The 25,642-nt window shown below is 39.4% G+C and overlaps 1 protein-coding gene across 1 annotated transcript in view; it reads left to right on the forward strand.

Moving 5' to 3' along the window:
- The window catches only part of LOC104544362 (kalirin-like), a gene marked incomplete at both ends in the record, with an annotated part of 87,599 nt that extends 62,171 nt beyond the window's left edge, over positions 1-25,428 (forward strand). Inside the window, 4 exon segments of the mRNA XM_010189221.1 lie at positions 3,808-3,930; positions 12,068-12,259; positions 18,835-18,966; positions 25,198-25,428. Coding sequence (XP_010187523.1) covers positions 3,808-3,930; positions 12,068-12,259; positions 18,835-18,966; positions 25,198-25,428 — 678 coding nt within the window.
- Positions 25,429-25,642: the final 214 nt, after the last annotated feature.

Here is a 25,642-nt window from a genome sequence, read left to right on the forward strand (position 1 = left end):
GAAACTGGTGCAGTCCTTGCAGGGTTGAGTAAAATAGCAGTTGTTGGGTCCATTGCCATGCTCACATCATTAATGATGTGCTTTAATTAAGCAAACTAGGCAGCACACTCACTTCAGGAACACAGGAAGCATCAGTTTCTCATGTGGAAAACAAATGTACCTTGAAAGCTTTCAGAAAATGTTGCTAGTAAGGTGGGCCAGACAACACTGACAGACCTTCATATTGAAACCTCCTGACCGCACATTGCAGACTCTTGCAGCATCGCATCACAAGCCACCCAACATCTGGTATTTTCAGATCCTCAACTTTCATTCATATTATTATAAGAAAATTGTTTAAGTCCATTTGTAAACTTTTTGGTTGAGGAGAAAAATTTGAAAGCGCAATCCATCAGATCTCAAAAGCAAGTAAGACCCCATTTTTATGTGTTTGGGGTTTTTTTATTTATTTAAATCCCATTATTGTTAAGCAAATATTGTGATCTGTGGGACTGTGTGATACTTATAATTTCCATGCATCTTTGATTACAAGGGTGAAAGTACAAAGTTTTCCATGATGCCAGGTCTTTGCAATAAAGAAACCCCAATACTATTATATGGGTACTTGGGAAAATGACTACAGTTAAGTAAGCATTAAGCAGAAATGCTTGAGAAGTCCCTGCATGAACCAGCCCTGGAAAGAAAAGCAGTGCAGACAAATCCAAGCAGTGCTGTGCCCGGGCCGGGTTGTTTTTGGGGGTCAAGCTGGTATTTTCACACAGCACTGGACTGTGCCATGCAGAGGTACCGATTTATCTGGAACTTGTCTGAGGATCTCAGATATGGTCATGAATTGCGTAAGGTAGACAAATCTGCAGTCTTGCAAAGCCCTGGTTGCCATGTAAAGCAAGAGTAATTGTAAATACTGCTTATTATTCATTAAGACCCAAGAGTAATGAAAGGTTTTACACAGCAGTGTATCATTAACCCTACTTTAGACCACAGTGAATCTCTTGGGTTTTTTAACCCTGCACTCATTCCTAGGCATCTTGCTTTATTTTCTCCCTGTTCCAAACCGCATGAAACTCAAAGCACGTCATTCTCTGGGCTTTCAAGTGAGAACTGAGAGAGCTGGGAAGAGCCTCCAGACCATATTGATGGGGGATATTTTGCTGCAGGCATAGGCCAGCTGAACCCAAAGTAATTTTTTTATGAAGACTATAACAGAAAGATTCTAAGTCTAAACTGAAATTTAGATTCTTCCAAAATCTGCTATTGACCATGAAGAGAAGTTTAAAAACCACACTGTTTTGGAAGGTACTACAGATTTCATCACTGCAGTCTGTTGCTGAAAATTCCTGAAGGTCATCCATTCAATGCTATTTGTATTTCCATTCAACTGCTATTGTGCATTTCAGTTGATTAAACAAGACAAAAAGATTAATCATCTATTAAATTTCCTCTTTTTTTCTTGATAGTTTATTATTGTATTTATTTTGTATTTTGAAAGCATGCTTTAACTTAACCTAGATTCCCATCCAATAATATGTGTATAGATTAGATGGAGGAAATGCTCCCTATCCGCAGAATAATAGATTACTAGTTTAAATTACTTGTCTTAAAAAGATCTTGATTTGGCTTTGCTGAGCATAAAATATTAGATTTACTGTTTATTTTTAGTGGATTGCTGCCAGTTTTCTTCTCCCTGAATGTCTTTAGATTGTTTAAAACATTAAAAAATGCTCACATCAAACATATATCTACTTACAAGAAATTTGTCTTGGTTTCTCAGCAGAGAAAAGCTTGTTGTTGCGACATGAACTTTGTTGTTATGGAATTTTTCTTTCCTTACTGGCTTTATGGGTTGTTTGGTTTTTTTCCCCTTTAAGCTCACAAGTGTATCCTTGTGCTTATGTTGCTTATTAAATCTTAATAAAGTGAGAAAAAGGAATCCAATGAGAAAGCTTTAGGTGTCTCTTCAGGTTGTAGTAGGTTGTTTCATTCTGTTTAATTGACAGTAATGTTTGAAACCCCTCACCTCCGCCTTGCAAAAACCTTGTCATTTATACTTTCTGTAAAAATGGTGAGAGACCTCATTTTGATCGGCTCCATGGGTACAAATGAGAAAGTAACTGTGTCAGTGATATTACTTTGGACTTGCATCATTGTAATATGAACCAAATTTGGCCTTTTCATTGACACAAAATACAAGCTGGTATAGACTCTGGAGCTGCAAGTGTATTTTAATAAATACAAGATTAAGAAGTCAGGCATGTGTGACAGATTTTTGGGACCAGGTCAGTGTAGTATGGCTGCTGTCATTGGAGGCCTTGCAATGCTTATTTGCCTTTTTGATGAAAGGGATATTCAGTGTTGTTTCTGCAAATCCCTTGCATAAGGCAGTGCAATCCCATGCTGAATCGAGTGCTCAGCATGAAATGCTGGGTTTATTCAGGAATCTTAGGTGACCCATATGGGATCTTTACTCTTAGGAGCACCATCTCTCCAGGGAATGGGTAACTGACTCTGAGAAATTACAGCAATGTAGAGTGCCTAAGCTGTGGGCGCTGAGTGTTCTTCATAAGTCAAAAATTGTTATTCAGTGGTAAAGAACAAAACAACTTTTGACTGGAGGACATGTAAATGTTGTGGCAAAGATCTGGACTGATCCTTTGACTGTAAGGTGGTTTCTTAGAAGCTGCGTCACTTGCCTTTTTACCGTAAAACACTTTCTTTAACACCAAGGGACTGTATTGACCAGACCTCCACTGCCTCTATAATTAGTTTTTGTTTCCTTGTAATGAAATAATAAGTCGTTGTTTTCATTGTGAAAGACTCCTTACTAATGGACAGTTCTCCATCTTGCTGGGATGGAGATGAGGGAATGTGGTTTGAAAGGATTCTGCAAGAAAAATCTTTGCAGGAAAGAAGAAATCTGAGACTGTGATGTCTGCAGAGCTGTAGCCAGGGGTAGAGAATGAAAGGTTCTCGCTTTGAAAGGATTTCGTCTCTATCACAACACAGAACAGGCCAGAACATAAACACCTATCTCCTTGCTGACTTGCGATGCCTTATAACGAATGAATGTGCTGCAGATTGCAATGTCACATTAATGTGCTACAAAATAAGGAATGAACTTTATTTAATATATTTCTAACAGTGTCTGATGTACTGAACTGTCCATTTTGCTTGGAAATACATTTGGAAGTAGGAGAAGTTGAAATGATATTAATAAATTTTTTTTTTTTCTCTCTTAATCCCCAAAATAGTAAGTGGAAGATAGACTGTGTTCTGGCTTTGGAATTGGAAAGATCTAGGAAATATAAGTGTAGGAAGTCGACTGGCTATTTGGATGTAACATTCGGAAACTTTATGTACAGTTGAAAATGAAAGTGGGGCAAGAAAATCCCATCAGTAATATTTATGGAATTTTTGGTCCATTTCTGGATTAATGGTACTTTATGAACTGCTAGATCTTCGGTGAATGAAGCAACCTGTAATTTTAGGTCCCTCTGCTGCCATCTTTCTATGTATGAAATTCCCATTACTTATAGGAATAGACTATGAGATCAGCTTACTGGGGAACATGTTTTATGAGTTACGTTTCCTGACCTATCATTCTGTTAATAACAAAATATGGTGATAACTCAAGCTGTTGTCAAGCAATGGAAGCATTTATTTTGATGAGGAACATAGATGAGTTTTTTGTCTGTGTTATATATAATATCTGTCTCAGAAATTGGATTTTTATATTTTGCACAGTCTCTTATTTCTTTTATCCCTAACACTTCTTTTTTTTTTTCTTCTGTCCTGTGTGAACACTTGTAGATGTTTGACTGGATCAGCCACAACAAGGAATTGTTCCTGCAGAGCCATACGGAGATCGGCGTGAGCTACCAACATGCCCTCGACCTACAGACGCAGCACAATCACTTTGCCATGAATTCCATGGTGAGTTGAAGACACGCTGTGAACAACGGCTCTGCGTGCATGAGTGAGGAAAGGGCTGGTGCTTGAGGCCATCTCCAGTTCAGAGTACACTGTGGAGCTGTGAGAGGTGCAGTAAGGGAGGTCAGGCTGGGCTGTGGCAGGAGCCCTCTTTCTGGGAAGCGGAGTGTTGCTCTGTCCACCCAGACACTGATATATGATCATTTCCTTGACTTAAGAGCAGCGCAGTCCTGTGGAGTCCTGTGCTTACATTTTGGAAAGCAAATACAGTATTTCTTAAGTTTCTGACATTTCTTTGACCGAGAATTAATGAGAGCTGTAGGTGGCACCTTAATAATTTATGCTTCTCCCCTACACCCTACTAAGGTACTTTTCAAAAACCTTTTAAAAGAGACACTAATCAAGCTGTCAGTTAGGGCCACAGTGGGATTTTGACTTTTTCCATAGTTAATCGGTCAGTCTTTTTGAATGCAATTCAATTTACCTTAGTTTGTTTTGTTGTTTGGTTTTTTTTTAAAAAAAAACAGACCCAAAACATCATTATACATTTATAAGTTCCTTTCTCACTTTCTTATTCTTTCCAGGCATAAAGTATTTGTTCTGGAAGCTGCTCTGCTTTCAGCACAGAAATGAGGACAGAATGCATTGATGTTTTGATTGTTGCACTGGGTTAGAAAAAGGCATGCATGCCGCCTGCTGCAATTGCACAATGCAGAGATGAGCCCTCTCTGAATGCTATCAACTGCACAAAAGCTTGCCCTTAGTAAACCAACTCCTGCAGCTGTCCCTCTTCAAGCTGTGCTGGGTCAGACTAGAGTTTCACTGGGGCTGTGGCATCAGAGGCGGTGGCTGGTGTTTAAGCTGGTGGTGTAAGTCACTGGAGAGCCACACCCTGCAGTGCTGCCAAAGGGCAAGGTACTCCAGAGCAGCTGTCCGAAATGTGGAAAGGAGCTCCTGACTATCTGAGGTCATCACAGACCACCCACTGCTCTCGTAAGAATACTGGTGTTAACCCTGGGATTCCGGCCAAATTCCAGGTCAGGCAATGAACTTCTCTGACCTAAATCCCACCTGCCATTTCCACCTCTTCTTCACTAAAGCACTGTGTCTCACCAAGGCATTGCATAATAGTGGAAGATAAGAAATGCTTATAATGTCTGTTAATGTACTTATTGTGATTATAATCGAAGGGAGCACTGAATAAACAGGCTCTAGGCACTGAATTGTTAAGCTTGCCATCATAATGCCATCTAGGAAAGTACAGGACGATAGAATGGCCTCCACATAACACTGCTGCTCTCAGAATCCTAATAAATAAATGTGTCCTAGAGGTTAGTGCATTGAAGTTGCTTAGCTTATGAAGGATGCAAAGTTGGTCATAATTCTTCGAAAAACACCATTAGAAGAGTCAAGCTGGAGGACCTCTCTTTTATCCTTTTTGTGGTACTGTCTGGTATTTTCCTAAAATAACTGGGAGCTAAACTTGGAAAGAGAAAATTGTTGTTAATAGAAGATTAACGAGTGACAGGGAGGGTGCCATCTAATGGAAGAAAAAATATTTTCCTCCGTTCTTCTATCTGTCCCCAAGAGAACATTTGGGAATGAGGAATGCAGGGAAGTGAGGCATTTGCAAAGATCTTGAGGGAACTTCTAGGGGCAGGGACCTCTCAGTGGCTGTGCTGTGGCTCACTGCTGTGCCGTCTCACCATGGCTGTGCTGCCAAACTCCTGTCTATTGAAGCTGCCCAGGAGAGAGACCTTTTCGGCTGAGGGGAAAGAACGCAATGCATGAGGCACCTCCCATTTGGTGCTGTCTCCAGTATAACCCACACAGATGTAGAGTCATATGGAAGGCCATGCAGTCAGCATGAATCAGGCTACAAAGAAGACTGTCTTCTCCATCTCGTTAGCATAGAGGAGCTGTGTGGAAGGGCATGGATACTGGGCATCTTAAACTTTCAACCTATAATTACTATTAATGTATAAATATGTAAATTATTTTTGCACATCAAGAATCTTCTTGCATTAAGTTACCCAACAGTAAATATTTGTGAAGTTAAGGTTTAGAGTTAAGTAACACAATGCAGAAGATGTTAGAGAGAAAACTATAGCTCTGGTGAATTTACTATTAGGTATGTACTCACTTGTGTTTATAATGTGGTATTCATCAATCTCTTCAGGTAATACCCTTGGCTGCAAAAAACCAAAATGACAGGAATGCTTTCCTGCTTTTTTACCAGAGAATGGGGAGTTTTTAACTCTCAGAGCTGTTTGCAATCCCAGGTAGAGTATTGTGGCCCACACAAGTCTGAAAACTTAACATTCTGGTGAGTTTTAATAAATGAAAGCATTCATAACATTCATATTGGATTCATATCTGATGAGCCTTCCTGCTTTCTCATGCTAATTACAAAACTCAGATATTTAGCCACTGTGCTTTGGACTCAAGACATGGAGTTTGGTTCAAGAAGAATGACTTTTCAAACCCAGTTAAATGGTGCTGCACTTTTTGGATATATTTTGGTTTCTGGGTCTTGTGAGTGAACTAGATCATGCTAAAAATTTTTTCAGTGGGAATTTGCTTTATAATTGTGATTTTGCCAGAAATTTGCTTTATAATTTAGCTGGATCTTATTTTTATGCAATATATTAGTTCCAGCAACTGTAGAACTGAGAATAGTTCAGCTATCATGAATCTGAGCAACAAAATAATGAAAACTTGAAGCACTCTTATTGGTTGTGGGGCTTGGGGTTTTTTATGGCTTTTGGGGTTTGTTTTCTTTTGACAATACATTAAAATCAGTATTAAGAGAAGATACGGAGTAGGACAGTGTAGCCAAGGATGGCTGTATGTTTTGCAGGGAAAAACCCTGCCAACTTCAGTGGAAATTAGGTCAAATCTTGGATTTCTAAGATATTTTGTTTTGATTTTTTTTTTTCCTTTACACTATGCCTAGTGTCCTTTAAACCTGGCATAACCAATAACAGATAAAATATTCTCTTCAGTTCCTCTAGAAAATACACTCTCCAAATGTTTATTGGGTCATGCCTTTTGTTGCATGCTCTTCCTATAGATCTCTCTAGGCATGCTGTGACCAAAGCTGCTCTTTGGAAAAACAATTTGTTACTCTGCTTTTCACAATAACAATTCTTCCTTTTAAATGAACAATGTAGGATGTGGGAAGTCATGTATTTGAGGTAATAAACTGTAACGTGATATTCTTCTTTCAAATAAGGACCATAGATATTTTTTTGTGATTCAAGGCAGTGATTGTCTTCACTTCAGTTTCAAAGTAAGTTCTGTTAGTCTTTATCACAGCTGTATAGTGTTTCTACTGAAGCAATAATACTTTTCATGAAGAAGAATATTTAGCTCCAGCATTTTCTGAGTAATGTCAATCTACTAAATTCACTAAAGGGAAAAAAAACCCCAAACCCTCAGTGTTTTAATATGACACAAAGCCTACTGGTTGTACCTCTGCACTTGGATGCATGGTATACGTGCCATTTGTTCCAACTGAATTTATTCATTTTTCCTTTGCCAGGACTTTTTTATGCCTGGATCCATTAACCTCCTTTAAGAATAAGTAATCACTTTCTGTGGGACATGCACAAAAGTGGCAGTGTTCACTGCTGGCATCGCTGCCTACCCTGCTGTCAGGGAGTTAACTGTCTGACACTAGATGGAGATGCATGTTGTCCTAAGAAAATCACAGTATATTTCAAACACATTACAATTATCGTGTACAGGCTAATGATGTCTGTTGAAAATTCCCAACATTTATCTTAAATGAATGGTATTTTTCTGTGTGTAGGCTGAGCTAAAATGCCATCCAATATTATTCTGCAACAGGCTGCATATAATTGGCCTTGTTATAGAAACTTAAAGGTCTTAAGATATCTCAGGAGTTTATTTTGTCACTGAAACATTTCTGCTTTGGATTTATGTGTTCGGTGCATTTCACAGATGGTTTCTAAACTCACAATAACACAATGCAAGCTGATTATTTCTTTATATTTTATTTTAAAGAAGAACTCTTCAACAATCAAATTTCACCCTCAGTTAATCTGCAAAACCCTTCTTTTGCAGCCCACCTCTGCTGCTTGCCATTACAATATCCCAGCTAGTTCTCTAGGAAATGAGATGAACACAGCCAAGTTCCTTGCAGATTTAATGCTTCTCACTGCTCATTTTTCTTTTGTGAGCATAAGGTATTCTTTTTATACGTGTATTAGAAGAAAGTATTGTTCCAGCTAGGGTTGGAGGGTTTAATTAAGAGGGAAGGTCTCCCAGCACGCCCGCTAGATGATCAGGGCTGAATTACTGTATTTCCCTGTGGGAGATCATTCCACAATTGAAACTCCACTGCTGTCAGAGCTTATTGCTGAGATGGGGGAGCTGTTGTCCTACCAAGCATGAGAGACCTGAGCAGTGATTGCTTACACTGGAAGGAAAAGCTATGTTAGAGGCATTGGTTACCAAAACCTTGTTTAGGCGACAGAAACGGACAAAGAATTGGTGGACAGAGGGGTACGTGCAATTGCAAGGCATTGCGCAAGGTTTTCCTAAACTGCATATTGTGATGCTGATGTACAAGTGGGGAAATTTCCTTTTGTTTGCCAGCCCAATGACTTTTAGTAGTCAAAATTTTCCTTTTTTTTTTTGACTAAAGTTTCAAATAAAGTTGAAATAAAGTCAATGAAAAATTATCTCTATCATGAGGAGTGCTTTTGGAAAATCTGCAAATACATCTGCAGGGCTTTTTCAATGAGAAAGGATATATATTAGCCAAAAAAATTGGGTGTATCCTAGTGTCATGACAACAAAATGTCAACTGAAGTGCTTTTACCCTTATTTCTAGACTTTAATATATTGTTTTCTCATTGTTTGACCTATTGTAGTCCTGTGTAGCCATAAATCAGTCATCCCTTGCAGTCCTCTTTGGGGACACTTCTCAGTTTTGAAAAAAAGATGATGTCTTAGGTTATATTTAAAATTAGGCTCTCTATGAGCCTGTTATTAGTGGAATTTCCAGTCTAAAGGAAAAATCAAGTCACAGACATTAGTTGCTCTATTTAATTTATTTCCTATTAGGATAAAAAGATCTATATAACAGTGACAAAAAAAACTTCAATTAATTCAGTTTTTAGAGCTGAACAAACCAGAGGGAAGGGAAGGTTTAGCTTTGCGAAATGTCAACAGTTGAATTTTGGCAGCGTAGATTTTTGTTCCATTTTACTCAGAACATTACACACTGGCAGATAAAGATGAAGAGAAAGTGACTTACAATTTTATTCTACTTCAAGGTGGAAAATTAATGTCTTGCACTTTGTGGATTGTAGTCAATTAGAAGTTTTTCTCCTGAAACCAAATTCTGGAATGCCTTGAAGCCATATTGCATTTTACCTCAGTCCACAACAGAGATCCCGTCTTTCCCAGTAATAGTGACACTGGGTAAAGGTCCCGAGACTGTAAGATGTGTTACGTCTGGTGGGATGTGCTGTCCTGAGTTCCAGATCTTCAGCCAAGTCGTTGCTCTGTCTTGTATTTACTGTGAGACCTTGGACAAGTCTTATGTGTCAAAGTCCCACTTCAGTGTCTCTGTTTTACTGAGGGTGGGACAGACAAAGCCGAGGTAAAGAGCGCGTGTGTCCACAGATAGGTGGTATCTCCATTGCTCTACCTGTTGGAGCTGTCCAGAGGAGCACACCAAATGTGATGCTGCACTTGAATCCATTTATTGCTCAGTAAGCCACAGGGGAAGCTCTGGAGTCTCCGTTTCCTGAGTCAGTTCCACTTGGTGCGCTACGTGAACGGAGGTGTGAGCAGGTGACTCCAAAACTGCTCCACATTTCTCCTGGAAAAGCTGGGGAGTTTGTGGGTTGGCTACAAGAAGGATTGGTACTCTTCCACAAAAATTTCTCATCTAGAAAAGTGAAAATTCATCCATAAAACCCCTGATCTCTGTATGAAAATATAACGAATAGACATAATAATAGATAAATCTCCCTAACTTAAAAACCAGGCTCTAAGAACATCTGCTGTATTTCAACTAATCTTACCTTTACCCTTTTACTAGTTAATATATCTATATACCGTAGCTATAGGGAACCAAGGAATTCACAGTTGTTTTCCTCCATGCTCATTGCATTGCAATGGCTGAGATAATTCTGCAGGGGGAAAAAAATTAAAAAAAGAAGAGCAAGATGAAAGCAGCTATTTATTTTTACATGAAATCAAAACTTCTTCAGCAATTCTCATTTTCCTTCAAATACAGCAAAGTCCCATGTCTTCATTTAGTGCAACTCATCCAAGTTTTAGTAACTGTGGTGATGCTACACTGCTTTCCACTAGAAAATTTGACCTGTAATGTTGCAAAAAGATCTTGGCTGAGGCTCAGTCATGAGGACTTTCTGGGAGAAAGGCTTAAATATTTAATCTAAATTCCAGTTTCTAACCTAGAGAGACACAAAAGACAACACAGGTTGACTGTGGCTGATGGTCCAAATTCCAGAACACAGTATCTTGTTCTGTATAATTTAACCTCCAGAACAACTTTGATTGGTTTCTTTTACTGTACTAAAAAAAATATTTTTGTCTTTAAAATTAATCTGATAATTTTGAGCCAAATCCAATTTTTAAGTAAAGGCTATGTGATAAGGGCGGGGGGTGGGAAACCCAAAACCAACAAACCAACACAAAACTGGAGGCTGGGTATTGCTTTAGATCTGTGTTGTTTGTGTACAGACAGCTGTCACAGTCATGGCTCTACCAGGACGAGCAGAGTGGCCATAAGGGCTGCGCGGCCCCATCTCTCTTTCTTTTAGCACCTACAGGTATGATGAGTGTACTTCAAAGTTATCCCACACACTTTGGAGACATGCTTTGCCCTGCTTCACAACGTAGTTTGGACCTGTGCCTGCCTTGGCAGGGCTCGGTTATGTTCATGTTTGGATTGGCAGATACCTTCCCACATTGTGCTCCCACTCACTATGATGGGATCCTGCTCCAACAAACACTTCCACCTCTGATGATTTATTATTTGCCCATGAGTAATACTGTTAAAATCATCAGGGCTGTGTCTGTCCTTCTGCATAAGGGTCTTACAGATTCAGCTCTGAAATTTCTAAAGCTATTTTGAAGTACTTCAGTGAGATGAGAAAGCAGTGAGTCCACATTAACAAAACATCTCAAATTCCGGGATATTCCTTTTGTTTGGTAAGGAGGAAAGAGAAAGAAGTTTTTACATCAAATGACATTCCAGAAATCTTCAAGACTGCTGTCATTTGTCTTTTGATAAGTGCATCTTTGTAAGACATTGTCATGATGTCTATTTATTTTCAGGTTTAGGTTCCTATGTAGAATGGGGTAATAGAGAGCAATTACATGGCTGTCCACAGTTCAGTTTGAGAAAAAACTATCCTTCCACTGCTTCAAAGCTGAATAAAAACCATCATTGAAAATTCTCATGAAAGAACAGAAAATATTATCCTTTTAGTAGGCTTTTAAAATCCTCCTAAATTCAGAATGTAGTTAAATGGTATCTCTGCTGAAGAACAGCTTAAAATAACCTGCAGAAAAAATAACATTTTAACTGAAGAGTATAATTTAATAGACATTTCTATGGAAACTCATATTTCTATAGAATATCCTTATGAGCTCTTTTAAGTTCTGTAAGACTTTTCCATTTGTTGACACTGAATGTCTATAAAAGATTGTCAGAGAGTTCTCAAAGGACAGAAAGCAAACATTTCACTTACGAATTTGTGAATATAGCACCCAGAAATATGAAGTCACACAACAGAAATATTGAGAATAAATAGAAGCAATGAGTAGACCCTAACAGGTGAGTAAATAGCTAAAGTATGGCAAATTAGTTTTATAAAAATAAATTCAAGGGGAGAGAGGAAGATAACGGTGTTAGATAATGGCATAGATGTGCAAAAAGATTCCTAAGGGACGCATTTTTAGAGTGGAACATAGTATGCCTGCTATTCATGCATATTTAAGCATGTGGTTGATTGCTTTCACTGAACTGTTCGGCTTTACTCCAACTGGTGGTGTTTGGAATGTGTAATGAAGGCAGAGGGTAGTCATGGTTCTTCCTTCTCTTTATTTACGTGTGCTTTTTAATTTTCAGAACGCCTATGTCAACATCAATCGGATCATGTCTGTTGCATCGAGGCTTTCTGAAGCAGGCCATTACGCTTCCCAGCAAATTAAACAAATATCCAGCCAGCTGGATCAAGAGTGGAAGAGTTTTGCTGCAGCTCTGGATGAGCGCAGCACCATCTTAGCCATGTCTGCTGTCTTTCACCAGAAAGCTGAACAGGTGAGCTGCTTTTGTGAGTGCCAAAATGATCCACTGCTACTTTGACAATGATGCTGCTGCATTGAACCTGATGGCTTTTGGCTTATATCTAGTGAGGTTGTTCCTAGTGGATTGGTGTCTCAAAAACAAATAGTAACATTTCCCCATAAAAACTAGCACATGTTCCCTGAGTGGGTAAGAAAATGTATTTACCCCTTAGTCATGAGAAAGAATCTGATCATAACTGAAGTGCACTGGTGCAGTAACATGCTGCTTTATTGCCTAATATTTCATCAATGCGGTGGATAAATTCAGGATTATTATGGTCAGGAAAACAGTATCTGCACTCATATGTGTACATAGTATATGTTATGTGCACAGGAATATTCACACATATGACAGACCCATACCAGCAGGCAATTTCTAGGAGCCAAAGCACATCATTGCACATTATTGTTAATTAAACTTCTACTACCTACTCTTGCAGTGTTCTCCATAGCCCCAGACTTTGTTAGATCTCACTAAGTAGAGATTTCTGAGACAGCTAGGAACATCCAAGAAAATTTTCCATGTCCCTGAACTCTGGTTTGTTCAACTTTGGTTCAACTTTCATCATGTGTTGATTACATTCATTTTCCAGTGACAAACACTACTTTGGGGCTCTCTTCAGTATTGTTGTGTACTTGTTTTTCCAAGTAGTTAATATCAAAGCTACTAAGTGGGAGTGCTTGATGTTTATAAAATGACCCATACTTCATGTGTTTGAAGAAGAAATTATAACTGATAAGCCAGAAACTGTGCTTCATAAGACAGTATTTATGTATGGAAAATTTTAACTCAAAGAGTAAAGATTTTCTTTATTGTTTGTTTCTGACTGTAGGATTATAATGGATTTTTCTTTATTTGGTGTTTCCTATTGACAACAGACCACAGCACAGAGCAATTACTCACCCTACTGGGCACTTACTCATGTAAGCACACTCAGTGTCTCTGATGGGACTGATATGCTAAGAAGATGCCCAATACAAGAATTTTTATCTCAGTGCAATGGTCACTGTAGTGTTTAGGTGTAGTCTTCATGTTAATAATTGTCAGTTGTAATATGTTCATAAAGAAAAATCAGAAAATAATTTATATCCAGCCTATAGTCACAATGAGAATGTTTAAGGTTTATCAGTTAATTTTATCAATGAATTAGCTCTTTCTTGTTTAGTTTGTGTTGGTTGGTGTTTTTTTTGCTTTTTAAAAATGAACAATCCCCTATTTTTCTGAAGTGTCAGTCTTGTTTCCAATTTATGAAGAGTTGCTGAGGTATTACCTATTGAGGTATAGCATGAAAGGCAATAAAATAGCAAGCTGTCTGTGAAACGAGATTTTTTGTTGTTGTCTTCCTGCCTTTAGAAAAGTGGTTTTTTTGCCTCAGCCTTAGCTTGAAAAAAACCTACACTAATGACACTTTCAGCTTTGGGTCTTTTTCTTTTACGATTATATGGATGGGTCTGAAAAGCCCAATCCTGCCTTGGCACCTTTTCATAAGGAAATGAAGTTTGTGCTGTCTGACAGAAACTGGTCTATATTAACAGACAGGAGAATTTGCTAATTGTGAACAGCAGTTGCTCCTCACTTGGAATGAGAGACAATTCTATGGAAGATAAGTGCTGATGTGAAGCCTGTAAAAGACTGCTAAAAAAAAAAAGAAGTATGAGAGTCAGTGTCCATTAGCCAGAACTAAAATTTTGGCCTTGCCTTAGTAATTCTGGTAGGATAAACCAATGACTTGAATGCTAATAGTTTAGTCATTTGATCTCTGTACAGTATAAAGTGTTTGGGATTTGGTCTATAACTCAGTCTGTTGTCTATCAGACATTCATTCCAAATGTGACTCTTTATCATTTGGCATCACATAGGGGGCTTTTTTAACTCAAATCAGGCCTTCATTATTTTACAATAAATAAGGATCAAATCTCTGAAGCAAAGATGTAGATAAACCCACTGTTTCCTCTGTCACAGATCAAATCTTTTTTTCACTCCCTTTGTTCTGTCAGCAAAGGTAATCTTGTTGTGGATCCAACCATTTCTTCCACAGCGTCCCCCTGCTTCCCTCACACCAATCTGATATGCAGATTCTTTCCTTCTCCAGTGTGATAAGCTGCTGCAGTCTCTGTTCATTCCTTCCCATTGATTGGAGTTGTCTGTGATGCCAACAGGAAGCAAGTCTATTAGGGCTTTAATCTTTCAGCCTTTGGCACACCCCAGCCTGCAAGAAAGTTGTTGGCTTGGGACAGAGATTTATGGAAAGCTCTACGATCTCTATAATATGCAAGCTGAGCAGGAAGCAACTTGTTTTTCAAGGTCTCTTCCTAAAGACCCCACACAGAAAACTGCAGAGAATACAATTTGTCTGGCTTGGAAGGATGAAAGGCTGAGTCAACCCTGCTGGGAATTGAACCTCACATCTGTCTTCATGTGCCTCAGAATCACATTGCTTTCCTGGCTCTTATTGCAGATACATGTGGCATCTTGAATGGGACTTGGCTGAATGAGTTCCTGCATCACAGCTTTTTTTTTTCTTTTTTTCTTTATTTTTTTTTCTTTTATTGTGTGTACGTGAACTCATGTGTCTTCCTCAAAATTTTTTTAAACACAATTTGTACATACTAAACCGTCATCAGAAAAAGAGAAAATAAAATGGAAAAAAGAAAGAAAGGAAGAAAAGACAAATCTTGCCACCTTAGTCTCTAGCCAGGCTTCCTTCAGCTTGTGTTTGATCAAAAGCTGGTAAACTAAACTCCAAACAACCACTATGTCCAGGTCAAGGTGCAACTCAGGATATTTGGTGGAGGTGTTTCTCAAATGTCCCTTAATTCCACCTGCTACAAAGCTCTTGGCTGGGAATTGTTTGGGTTTTTTTTCTTCTTTTCTTTTCTCTTCCTTCTCCCTCTTCCCCCTTCCCCCTGGCTTGCATGGAGATAGTCTAGTGCAAAAGAGAATCTGCTTCTTTATGTATTTCTGAGGCTAATCAAAGTTGCAAGAGAATGCAGAGGAACATGCCTTATCTCACTGTGATTTCAAGAGAATTGTGCTGATTTACTCCAGATGAGATTCCAGCCTGCTAACTGCCAGCTGGGGGAAGCAGACATACCAGGTGTCCTCCCTTTCTTGGATGTAATGTCTGAAAGTGTGCTAAAGAATTCATAACATGCTCGCTCTACAGATCCTGTCAGAATGAACAAATTAATGTCTTCAATCAGCCAAGGGATGTCAGCCAATTAACTCTGGGTCAGAGACTACCTTCAGAAGTGCACACGCAGAATTACTATTTAAGGTAGTAGGTGTTAGGTGCACACACAAGACATTTATGCTGATTCTCTGAAAACTGACCTCTGACCATTTGTTTCATATTACCTTACTCCCTAACCAGGAAGACTACTATTCTCATCTCTCATCTCTGCCTGGAGCTCTCTAGGCACATCCTGAACTCCCCAGTTTGAGGAAAGCAAATGCAAAAGAGAGGGAAAGGAAAAAGGGAGGAAGAATTTGAGAAAAGGGAGGAAAGGAAAAAGGAGGAAAGGAAAAAGGGAAGAAGAATTTGAGAAAAGGGAGGAAAGGAAAAGCTAGTTGATATCTATAAGATGCAGGGATAAGACCAAGATAACTTCTTCATTAGACAGGAAAATTCCAGAAACATCAACAGGAAATATACGATTATCCTCATACAAAAATTCAGGGTATCAAGGGATATTATCAGCCACTGAGGAAAGTGGTTTCATGGCCTTCTCCCCATCTTTCCTCAGAGCCATCCTGTAGTATGAAAGTACACTGGAGTTTGGCTTCATTTCTCCAGGGCCTAGGAGAACCCCCCTGGTTATTCTGCAGCTTCCACACAGAGGCCTAGTAAGCAGTAAGCAAGGCCTGGGCAAAAAAAGTGGAGAAATCTGGACTACAACCTGTCAGAGCTGTGTGATACAGCATGGCGGTTCCTGAGGAAAGCTAGGAAGAAACGATCTTGGAATACATCACTACCTGACCTAATACAGAATTTGCAACTTAGGTGAATAGGTTGTGAGTCAGGAGTAAGCATAGGTCATTACTTTAAAGTTACTTTTGGACTGGATCAGAGACACAAAGATACCTTAGACTTTTTTATTTTTTAGGAGAAATTTTTCTTATTTTTTTCTGAAGTCTTGAAAAACATGGACAATTATTGGAGCCTGTCATTTCAAATCATATTTAAGCACCTTTTATGTTCCCAACAGGAGCTGTTCTAGCTTATGTGCTAACTAGACATTTAAGGAATTAATTTAAATGGTATTGAGTATCCAGTGGACAGTAACAGCTCCAACCTAACAGTTAGCAATTTGCAATTTACAGTTTTGAATGCATCTTTTTTCAATTCAGTCAAATGGCGATTTTGTGATGTGAATATGTTTCTAGCATTCAGAGTTACATTTAATAAAGCTTTTTGACTGCCACCATGTGTGACAAGTAATACAAATTAACATAGCTGCTTTTTTTCAAAATATCCAAATCGATAGTCCTATGGTATGAACTAACACTTTGCAAAAATCCTTAAAAAAAAAAAAAGTTCCTGTCCTTACGTGAATCTATACACGCAGCATAGACCACTGTGCAGTGTTTCAGCATATCAGAATAAAACACTGTCAGACTGCATTTCTTACAACTTTTTAAAACAGTTGATGTCAACTGCTCCTGCGAGTGGCAAAAGAGAAATTACTGATGTAATTGTTGATGTGGCATTGTCTACATACAATAGGTATACAAAACAAATACAGATGTGAGACAACAAGGTGGAAATGTGGTTATGTGCATAGGATCTTCCTGAGACTTCTCCCACCTACTGTGCAAATCACAGTCTGGGGCTATGGCAATAAATGAGCAACTATAAGAGCTTGTACTAAAACTGGTAGAATTCAGCAGTTTTGATAAGAGCCATAGCAGTGTGATTCCAGCAGCAGGAGTACTGGTCTGTAAGGCGTAAAGGTCTTTTGTTCACTGTTTAAACCAAGAGGTTCATGTAACAGCCCCAAAAGGGATTGATCTCAGCTCCATGTTCTTAAAACTGCATAGGAAATGATGTGAATTCCACTACTTTGGCCCAAAATGTGATGACTTCAGCTTTACGCAAGGCTGTTCGGGGATTTCATCTGAAGAGATTCAAGAGATCGGGAGTCAAACCAACACAAGAGAACCTGCCACCCTTGCCCCCAGTCTTCTAAAAAGCAGTTTTCACTGGTAGATTTGTACTTTGTAGACATGAACATTTAGGAATTCATCTTTGTCACTGAAGCTTTATGCACTGAAAATAAATGTTTACAATGCAAACACTTTATAGCCTTGATTACACAGCAGCATGACAAATAGCTTTACACTGCTAATAAAAAAGGGTGCTGATGCCAGGGCCAGAGTTGAATTGAAATTCTTTGTTTTGAATCTCACCACCCTTCATGCAGGGAGAGAGTGCTTTACTAACAAGCCACAGGTGAACACTTCAGGAATGGATAAAGTTGTGATCCTGGGAGTGGTTTTGTGACATTATACATTCACCCTATGGGGTGCTGCATCTGTTGTATAATTAGCTGTTCTTTTTTATAAATAGCCCCAAAGTATGGCAGGCTGGTTTAACAGAAAGACGGAAGAAGAGAAAATATTAATAAGAAGTAATGAGGTGGCATTAGGCCATTTGTAAGGACAAAATATGAACTTGTGAGCTGTGTAATTGAAGTGAGCCCTGCTTAAAAGAAAAACAGGATGGGAACCTTAGAGACTAAATTCCTCTTTTCTTTTACAGAACAGGCAGCACCCAGGAGAGCTTCCCCAATTTTTCTGCCAAAGTGCATCAGCAGTGCTCTGGAGGCCTTTAAGAGTGGAAAAATATTTTTTTCCATCCCTCTGCTCCCCAAAGCCATTCAGTTTCTGGCTGGCTGTTAAGGCTTCCAACCAAGGTGCTAAACCATATCAATTGCAATGGCAATGATTTTTTTTTTTTTTTATGCCTTTTCATGGATGTCTGCCCACCAGGAACTGGACTGAGACCAGCAGCTCATTTTGCATTGGCCGCTTAGCAGCCGTCAGATGGTAACGGTATCCGTTCACTGCTGACCTGGGCCAGACTCAAATGTGAGACCCAGGTGTTTAAAGCCTTGGTAGTCTATTAGCAATCCACCGAGCTAGCCCTGGCATGGGAACTGCTTGAATACAGACTCTCTGCTTTTCACTGATATGAATGTCATAATTGATTTTTATTGGAGTTTTCTATTGCTCAAAATAGTACTGTTAAGGACAGGTAAGTGGCTGGGGGAAGTTTGACAGCTGAGACAGTGCCAAATACAGCTGGAGCTATAACTCTGTCCTTTTGTGCTTCACACTGATGTTTTTTTCTAAACATGTTTCAGCCTCCCTTTTTGGATCTAGATGTTCTTCAGGTACTGAGGAGGTGACAGGAATGTGCTGTTTCAGGATGCCCAAAAGCACTCTTTTATAACTCTGACACATGGCACTCTGCAAACAAAGATTCCTAATGTTGATGAGATGTTGTTCTGTGTCACTGTTGCTCATTGTTCCTGGGATTGTTTCAGTTCCTTTCAGGTGTGGATGCCTGGTGCAAAATGTGTAGTGAAGGAGGCCTCCCCTCAGAAATGCAAGACCTGGAACTGGCCATCCACCATCATCAGACCCTGTATGAACAAGTAACACAGGCCTACACAGAGGTATGTGCTTCCCAGAGAAGAATGTATCTATTGAGTGATAACAGATATATGACTGCATTTTGGAGTCAGATCTAATCCTAGGCTGTAGGAGGTGACTGCCAGAAATATGCTTGTATGGGCACAACTGGACAATCTGAGGAACTAAACCCATACAGAGATGAAATCTAGAACTAGCGTTGGCACCCAAAGAAGAGCTGCTTCACTGCGTTTACTGAACAGGGAACTCCTTTAAGCCACCATTAGCTGTACTCCTGCTGCTTTCCTTCTGTGAATGAGTCCTAGCCCTAGTACAGGTATGGTAATGGGAACAGAGGCTGCCAAAGGCTTTTCTTTTTCTTCTATTTCTTCAATACACAAAGTCACAGACATGTCAGGTTCTTACTACAATGAGTGCTGCAAAAGACTGCACTTTATGTAAAATCACAGAACGTAGAATCATTTAGGGCAGAAAAGACCCTCAAGATCATCAAGTCCAGCTGTTAATGCTACCAAGTCTACCACTAAACCACATGCCACGTCAGATGCATTTGTATGTAGTGTTGTCAAATATCTCAGACCTAAGTAGGTTATGTGTTTTTTTCCTTTAAATCGGGTGCAAAGGATGCTAAGACTAAAACATATTCTTTGGCATTTTGTAAAAAATCCCATAAAATTCTTCACTTGCTTTTTCCCCCATCCAGACTGCAGTATGAAATGAAAGCTACTGACAAACAGCCAACATTCAGTGCATCTGACTGCAGGCAAGGGTCTGTGATTAGTCCTCTTTATTTTGCAAGAGGGCTGCAGGACCTCCCTGGCATCTGGGAGGAGTCCTTTTAGGAATGAAGCAAGTCTAGATGTTCACCTCAGGCATGGGCCAACCTGAAAATTACCCTGGAGGTGGAAAGCCATGTACCTTATCTGTAATTCATGTCTTCAGGACTCAAGCTTGTTGGAAAATAATCCACAGATCCCCTGAATGCTTATGTTTAGTTGTATTTGTCATTTCCCTGTATGGTGGTGTGCTTGACTGTCTTTCTGGGTATCAAGAGGTTTTGCTCCTTGCAGGGTTTTCCAAGCTGGACAGGAGGACACTGGTAGTGCTTTCTATACTTAGTAAGTTACCAAGTGAAGACTCCAGAACAGAACATAACAAATCTCCTCCATGCTGAGGACTTGCTCTGGTCATCATGTTCCTGGGAAAATCTATAGTATAAAACAGAAGAGAAAAGGATTTGTTAATCGAGGCTTGGTGGTAGGCATTCACACATACAGAGTGAACTTACGCAGATACCTCGATGATGAATGTAATGAATTTTCGATAGAAATTTCTTATTTTCTGAAGGTGGGCAAGAATTTGGGAGTTAGTGAATTAGAATGAGCAAGTCTGCGTTGCAGTCACAAAGGGCAACTCCTTATTCAGTACTCGGGCATCTCAGGAACAGCAGATTGTGTGAGGAAGCACAGAATGGTCCTGTTGACCTCTAGTTGCAACTGTGAATTTTATACATGTGCCAAGTGAGGTGAAACTAAGTTTTTTTGATTGCATGTAAAAATTATTTCCAAAAATGAAGTAAAAAATGGATTAAATAAAAAACCAATAATGTTTGAAACTGGCATTTTGTTTATCAGCCCCAATCTTAGCTTTTATGAAATGAAAATTCATTTAAAACTCATTATCAAAATCAACCTTTAACTTGCATATTGCTTTTGCTGATGTTTCCTCAGAAAGCTATAACTTGTCACAGACACTGCTGTTTAAAACATTTCAATATTATTTTACTAATAAGTACATTTTTAAACAGTATGTAGAATTGCCAGAAAAGTTACAGTCTGTTATTTCAGAAATGTTCATCCTTTTTTCCACAGCTACATGGTGAGCTGAAAAGCCTGGATTAGACTTAGGAATCTTGCTGCCTATCCACATCCCTATTTCTGCAACCTAGATAATGCCCCTTGTCCATAAAAAATAATGTTTCTTCCCTCAGAGCTCTCTATGGTGAGATTAAAATAGTAGCTTTTTCTTTCCTTTCTTTTCCTGCAGAGTCATTGAAAATCTCTGTTTCTATTTCTGTAATTCTAAGAGATTTGGAATAGAATGAACATTCCTTGGAATAACTATTTTATGTGGATATTTAACAGGATACTAACATTTAATAGGATATATGGGCATATTCTGTTCTGTTACAGGGTATAACAAAGCAGTTCAGAATCATTGCAGGAACATAAGAAGAGTTGCCCAAAGAATCTTAGGAAGGCTTTTTTTTTTTCCCTCTTGCCATGGTTGGAGTCATGAACATTTAGCTTCTTTCCTTTATTGTACTTAAGTGAAGATCAGAAATAGTGGAGGCAGAGCCCCTGGGCCTGATACACAATCCACAGCAAAGCAATCCGATCTTGTGTTAAGCCAAGCTGCTGGCAGAACAGGCTTTCTTCCTTCTGAAAATCAAGTGGTGCTCTTGCTTTTACTTGGGGTAGAACAGTGCTGGAGGAAGGAGATACACATGAGATGGCAGATCACCCTCTTGCAAAAAGAGTTGTTCTAGATGTCTCTAGCCAAGGTGTGTTTATGTTGCTCCACTGGCGCTTCTAATGGATAAATAGCAGGAGATAAACTTGAGACACCCCTACTGAGGACTGTACTGATTTGGTAAAGATAAGGAGGGAGAGAAAGAGAGGTTTTCTTCAGCCAGGCTTGAGCCTGGTTGATGGTGAGAACTTCTTGTTCACTGTGACTTGATTAACTGCATTTTACTGTCTGTTCCCAGAGGCTTCATCTATTTGGTCTAAAGACCAGGGTTTTTTTCCTAGTGCAAACTGTAGCTGTTTCACAGATGGCACCATTAGTGTAGTCACTTGCAAGGATTTGGAGGTCTTTATGTAGGTTATCTACAGATTTTAACTTATTCCCTAGCTATGGCTACTGCATCCAGGGTGTTTATTCCACTAGCACAGCAAAATCTTTTTTTCGGTTCACCTAAGGTCACATTAACTTTTTATGGAAGTATCTGTCCATCCTAGCCCTTCTTCTACCATGAAGCCAAAATGCAGGAGTATCACCATATGACAGGAGTGTATATGTGTATTGTGTCAGGTGGTAAGGTAAATTTTCCCAGAGTCCAGCAGCAATTCTGTACTTTTCAAAATAAGTAAGAAATCATCAAATTAGCTTTGACAAATGCAGCAGTCGCACTTGCACCTTACAGGGACTGCAAGTCGTGCTGGGTGCGGGTTTAAGACAGTCAGTTTAAGACTTTTGCAATACTTCTTTAAAATACATTGTAAGTGAGATGTAAGTGAAGTGGTGCAACTAAGGTGGGTAGTTCATGCTTGTCTCCTTGTACAGTCCTTGAAAAATTCAAAAGATTCACGTGAAAAGAGATTTTGTGATTTATTTTTGCAGTTATAAGGAGAACATGGAAATGACTGAAAGAGCACAGTAGGTAGCTTCTCCATTTATGAAGCTGTTCCCTTCTTTTCTGAAATCTGTTCATTGTTGAACTCTTGAGAGCACAAACTTTCTGTGCCTGATGATTGGGAATGTAATAATATTCACAACAAAAATACTTTCGGGAAAGAAACATTTTAAGCCAAAAAACTTCAGAGCTGCAGAAGATATGAAATCCTGGAATATGTATGTAATCCTTGCAAATACTGAATACCACTGTTTACCTGATTGTCACTGTGCTGCTTGTCATATATTTAGGCCAGCATGACCAGACAAGCATATAAATTGGAGAGCAGGAGCAGCACTTCTAATAGTCTCTGATTTGTGTTAATGCTTATAAGCAGGGCAACACAACCACTTGAAGTCTGGTGTTTGTCTCTGCCTGTGCAGAGAATAACTGGAAGGCTATGCCCATCAGGAAAAAATCATAACCTGTAATCTCTGAGGTTTTTTAGACAGCAGGAACAAATTATTTTGTAGTAGATAAAGGTCTAAATCCTATAGAACAGAAAGGAGTAAGAGAGAATGCAGAGTGTACTCACATCATGAATCTGGGAGAATGTTGTCCTGTCTCAGCTTCAGATAAAGTAGGGGCATATAAGCTGTTGCCTTTGAAACAGTCTTTTTGTTCTGCATTGCTCCTGCTACTGAGACGTTTTATTGTAAGAAGGGCCTTGTTAGCCCTATTCACCCACTAGTCAGCTCTGGCAGAGCATGTTTTTGTAAGATGACTGGATTTAGTCTGGTGTTTTGGTCAGTCACGATTAGTATACAGAGTATTTTACCCAAGTGTCTCACCCCTCCAAATGGAAGAATTGCAGGATTATACCTCTGAGAGGCATAAAACTGATGTGGAGGGCCTGCACTTGGGAGATGGTGTAGGTATGAATAGGTCTGTATCTTGGCACAAAGTTTTCTGGAAAGTTTTGTGAGTAAAGTATGTCTGTCATATTGTCTGTGCAATCACATGTCTCTTACTGGTAAACTTTTGAGCCTTTATTGTTAGTCCTGATTCCGGTCAGTGTTAATCAGCAAGGGCTGATTTAAAAAGCACTGTAACACCACTCAGGGATGGCTTCGGACCAACTGTAAGCCCAAAGGCCAGTAACAGGAACACAGTGAATGTACACTGTGTTTTTAGCCAGTGCAAAGAGTGAGTTCCTGGTCTAATAAACTGCTTCCAAGTGCCTGCATAGCCTTGGTTTCCTGTTCCCAGTGATTTAATTGTTGCTGATTATCCTCCCACAGATAAAATAGGATATGCCTTGTCTCCTTCCTCGTCTAGAAGCTGCTTCTTCCTGCCTAGCAGCTATTGCTACCTCCATAGTGTTGCCAAGGTAACACCTGTGCCTCAGTGTTTCTTCCTAAAATCTCCCCCATATTGCTGCTGTCCATTGCTGTTGGCGAGTACAATCCTTCCCTCTGTCACCCCAGTGGGCTTCAGCGTGTGCAAATTGTTCCAGCTGGTCTTCAACAGCAACTGAATTTCAGTGTGGAAAGCCACTCCCTATGGACTCTCTAATTATTTCCTGATCTAATTCCAAATTTCCCTGAATATTTAAAATATCTCCAAGGATCTGCCTAAGCTCACCTAATAGTCACATAATATGATGAGATTTGACTCCCACTTTTGCCAGTATAAATCTCAAAGGCTCTCCTGATTTCTCTGAAAATGCATCAGATGCAGACTGGTACAACAGACTGGGGTGTGGCATGGCTTGTTCAAAATTCAAACTGGATGAAAAAAGTTCTTTAAGCCATTATTTGGCAAGGTTGGTGATTGTGATTGCATAGAAATAAAAGCACTTTTTAGAAAATCTTGTGATTTACATTGCAGTTTGTTTCAGAAGGAAAAGAGAAAAGTGGGCTGGGAAGAGGAGAGGGATTCCGATAGTGTCCTCATTTAACATTACTGTTGAACAAAATATCTTAACTTTGCCATCTGCAACTGAAAAATATTTCAAAAAGCCATTTTTATAGAATCAGTGCATGTGCACACTTGTTAATAGCAGTTTGGTTTTTGTGATTCCAGTTTTCATTTTTCTCCTGCAATATGAAAATGCTCCAGGAATGTTCCAGGAAAAAATCTGGTGTTAAAATATCTGGCATTCTGGGTTTTTTTAATGCCCAAATGCCTTTGCATCAGCAAATGTGTTTTAATATGCTCAAAAAAGGTTACACATGTGCAGAGGGCTTGCATTTGCCAGCAAACTTTGTAGCCCATTGAAAGTGGAGACTGTAGGTCCCTCTGAGCTGTTCCAGGGAAAGAAAAGAATCACTATCATATACTAATTTATTTTTCACTGCCACTCAATGAAGAACAGAATTGGAATGTCACATTTCTCAACATATATAAATACTTAGTTACTTACGAAGAAAGGACTCTCCCTTATCATACAGAATATGAATGACTCTGCCATCTGTGGTTTTCTTAAAATGTCACCTCCTCACAAAAATAGGCCCGCTGTTGCAAATGCCACCTGTCATCAACTGGTATATGTCAGGAATTTTCAGTGCCCGAGTGTCAGAACATAATAAAGTCTTGGGATCTCTGTCTCTATGTATGCAGTCCCAGCAGCGTGGTGTCTGTGCTCCTGCTGAGTGGCACAGCAGGCCCACTAGGAAGCGAAGGCAAGTGCTGAATGTGTAAGTACAAGTCAAAAAGAGATGTTATGAGGCCTTTCTTCCTTTTTGACTAAAATAAGGAGAACACACAGGGGAAAAAGAATTGGCTAGACTGTTCTCTGTCAGCTATTGGATATTTAAGTACCAGTACAGTGAAGTACACTTATTTCTTTCCGCAGGTGAGCCAGGATGGAAAAGCCTTGCTGGATGTTCTACAGCGTCCCTTGAGCCCTGGGAACTCTGAATCCCTCACTGCTACTGCAAACTACTCCAAGGCTGTTCACCAGGTGTTGGATGTGGTACATGAAGTCCTGCATCACCAGAGGCGCCTGGAGAGCATCTGGCAACACAGAAAGGTCCGGCTACATCAAAGGCTGCAACTTTGTGTTTTCCAGCAGGATGTTCAACAGGTAATATCATTACTAAAGAAGGTAAAGAATGGTGCTTTCTTTGCAGCCATAAGGATTGTTTGGTGACTCATCTAGAGGATACTGCCATAACCAAGATTTCACAAACAGCTCTATCTGCTAGAAATATGTCAAAATCCTAATGCATCTTCTGGTCCCTCTTGGTTTCATGTTGGAAATCACCAATCAGTCCATTGATTATTGATCAGTCCATTCC

Source organism: Mesitornis unicolor, unplaced genomic scaffold, assembly GCF_000695765.1.
Source record: "Mesitornis unicolor isolate BGI_N332 unplaced genomic scaffold, ASM69576v1 scaffold1890, whole genome shotgun sequence".
In the NCBI taxonomy this organism is placed as follows: domain Eukaryota; kingdom Metazoa; phylum Chordata; class Aves; order Mesitornithiformes; family Mesitornithidae; genus Mesitornis; species Mesitornis unicolor.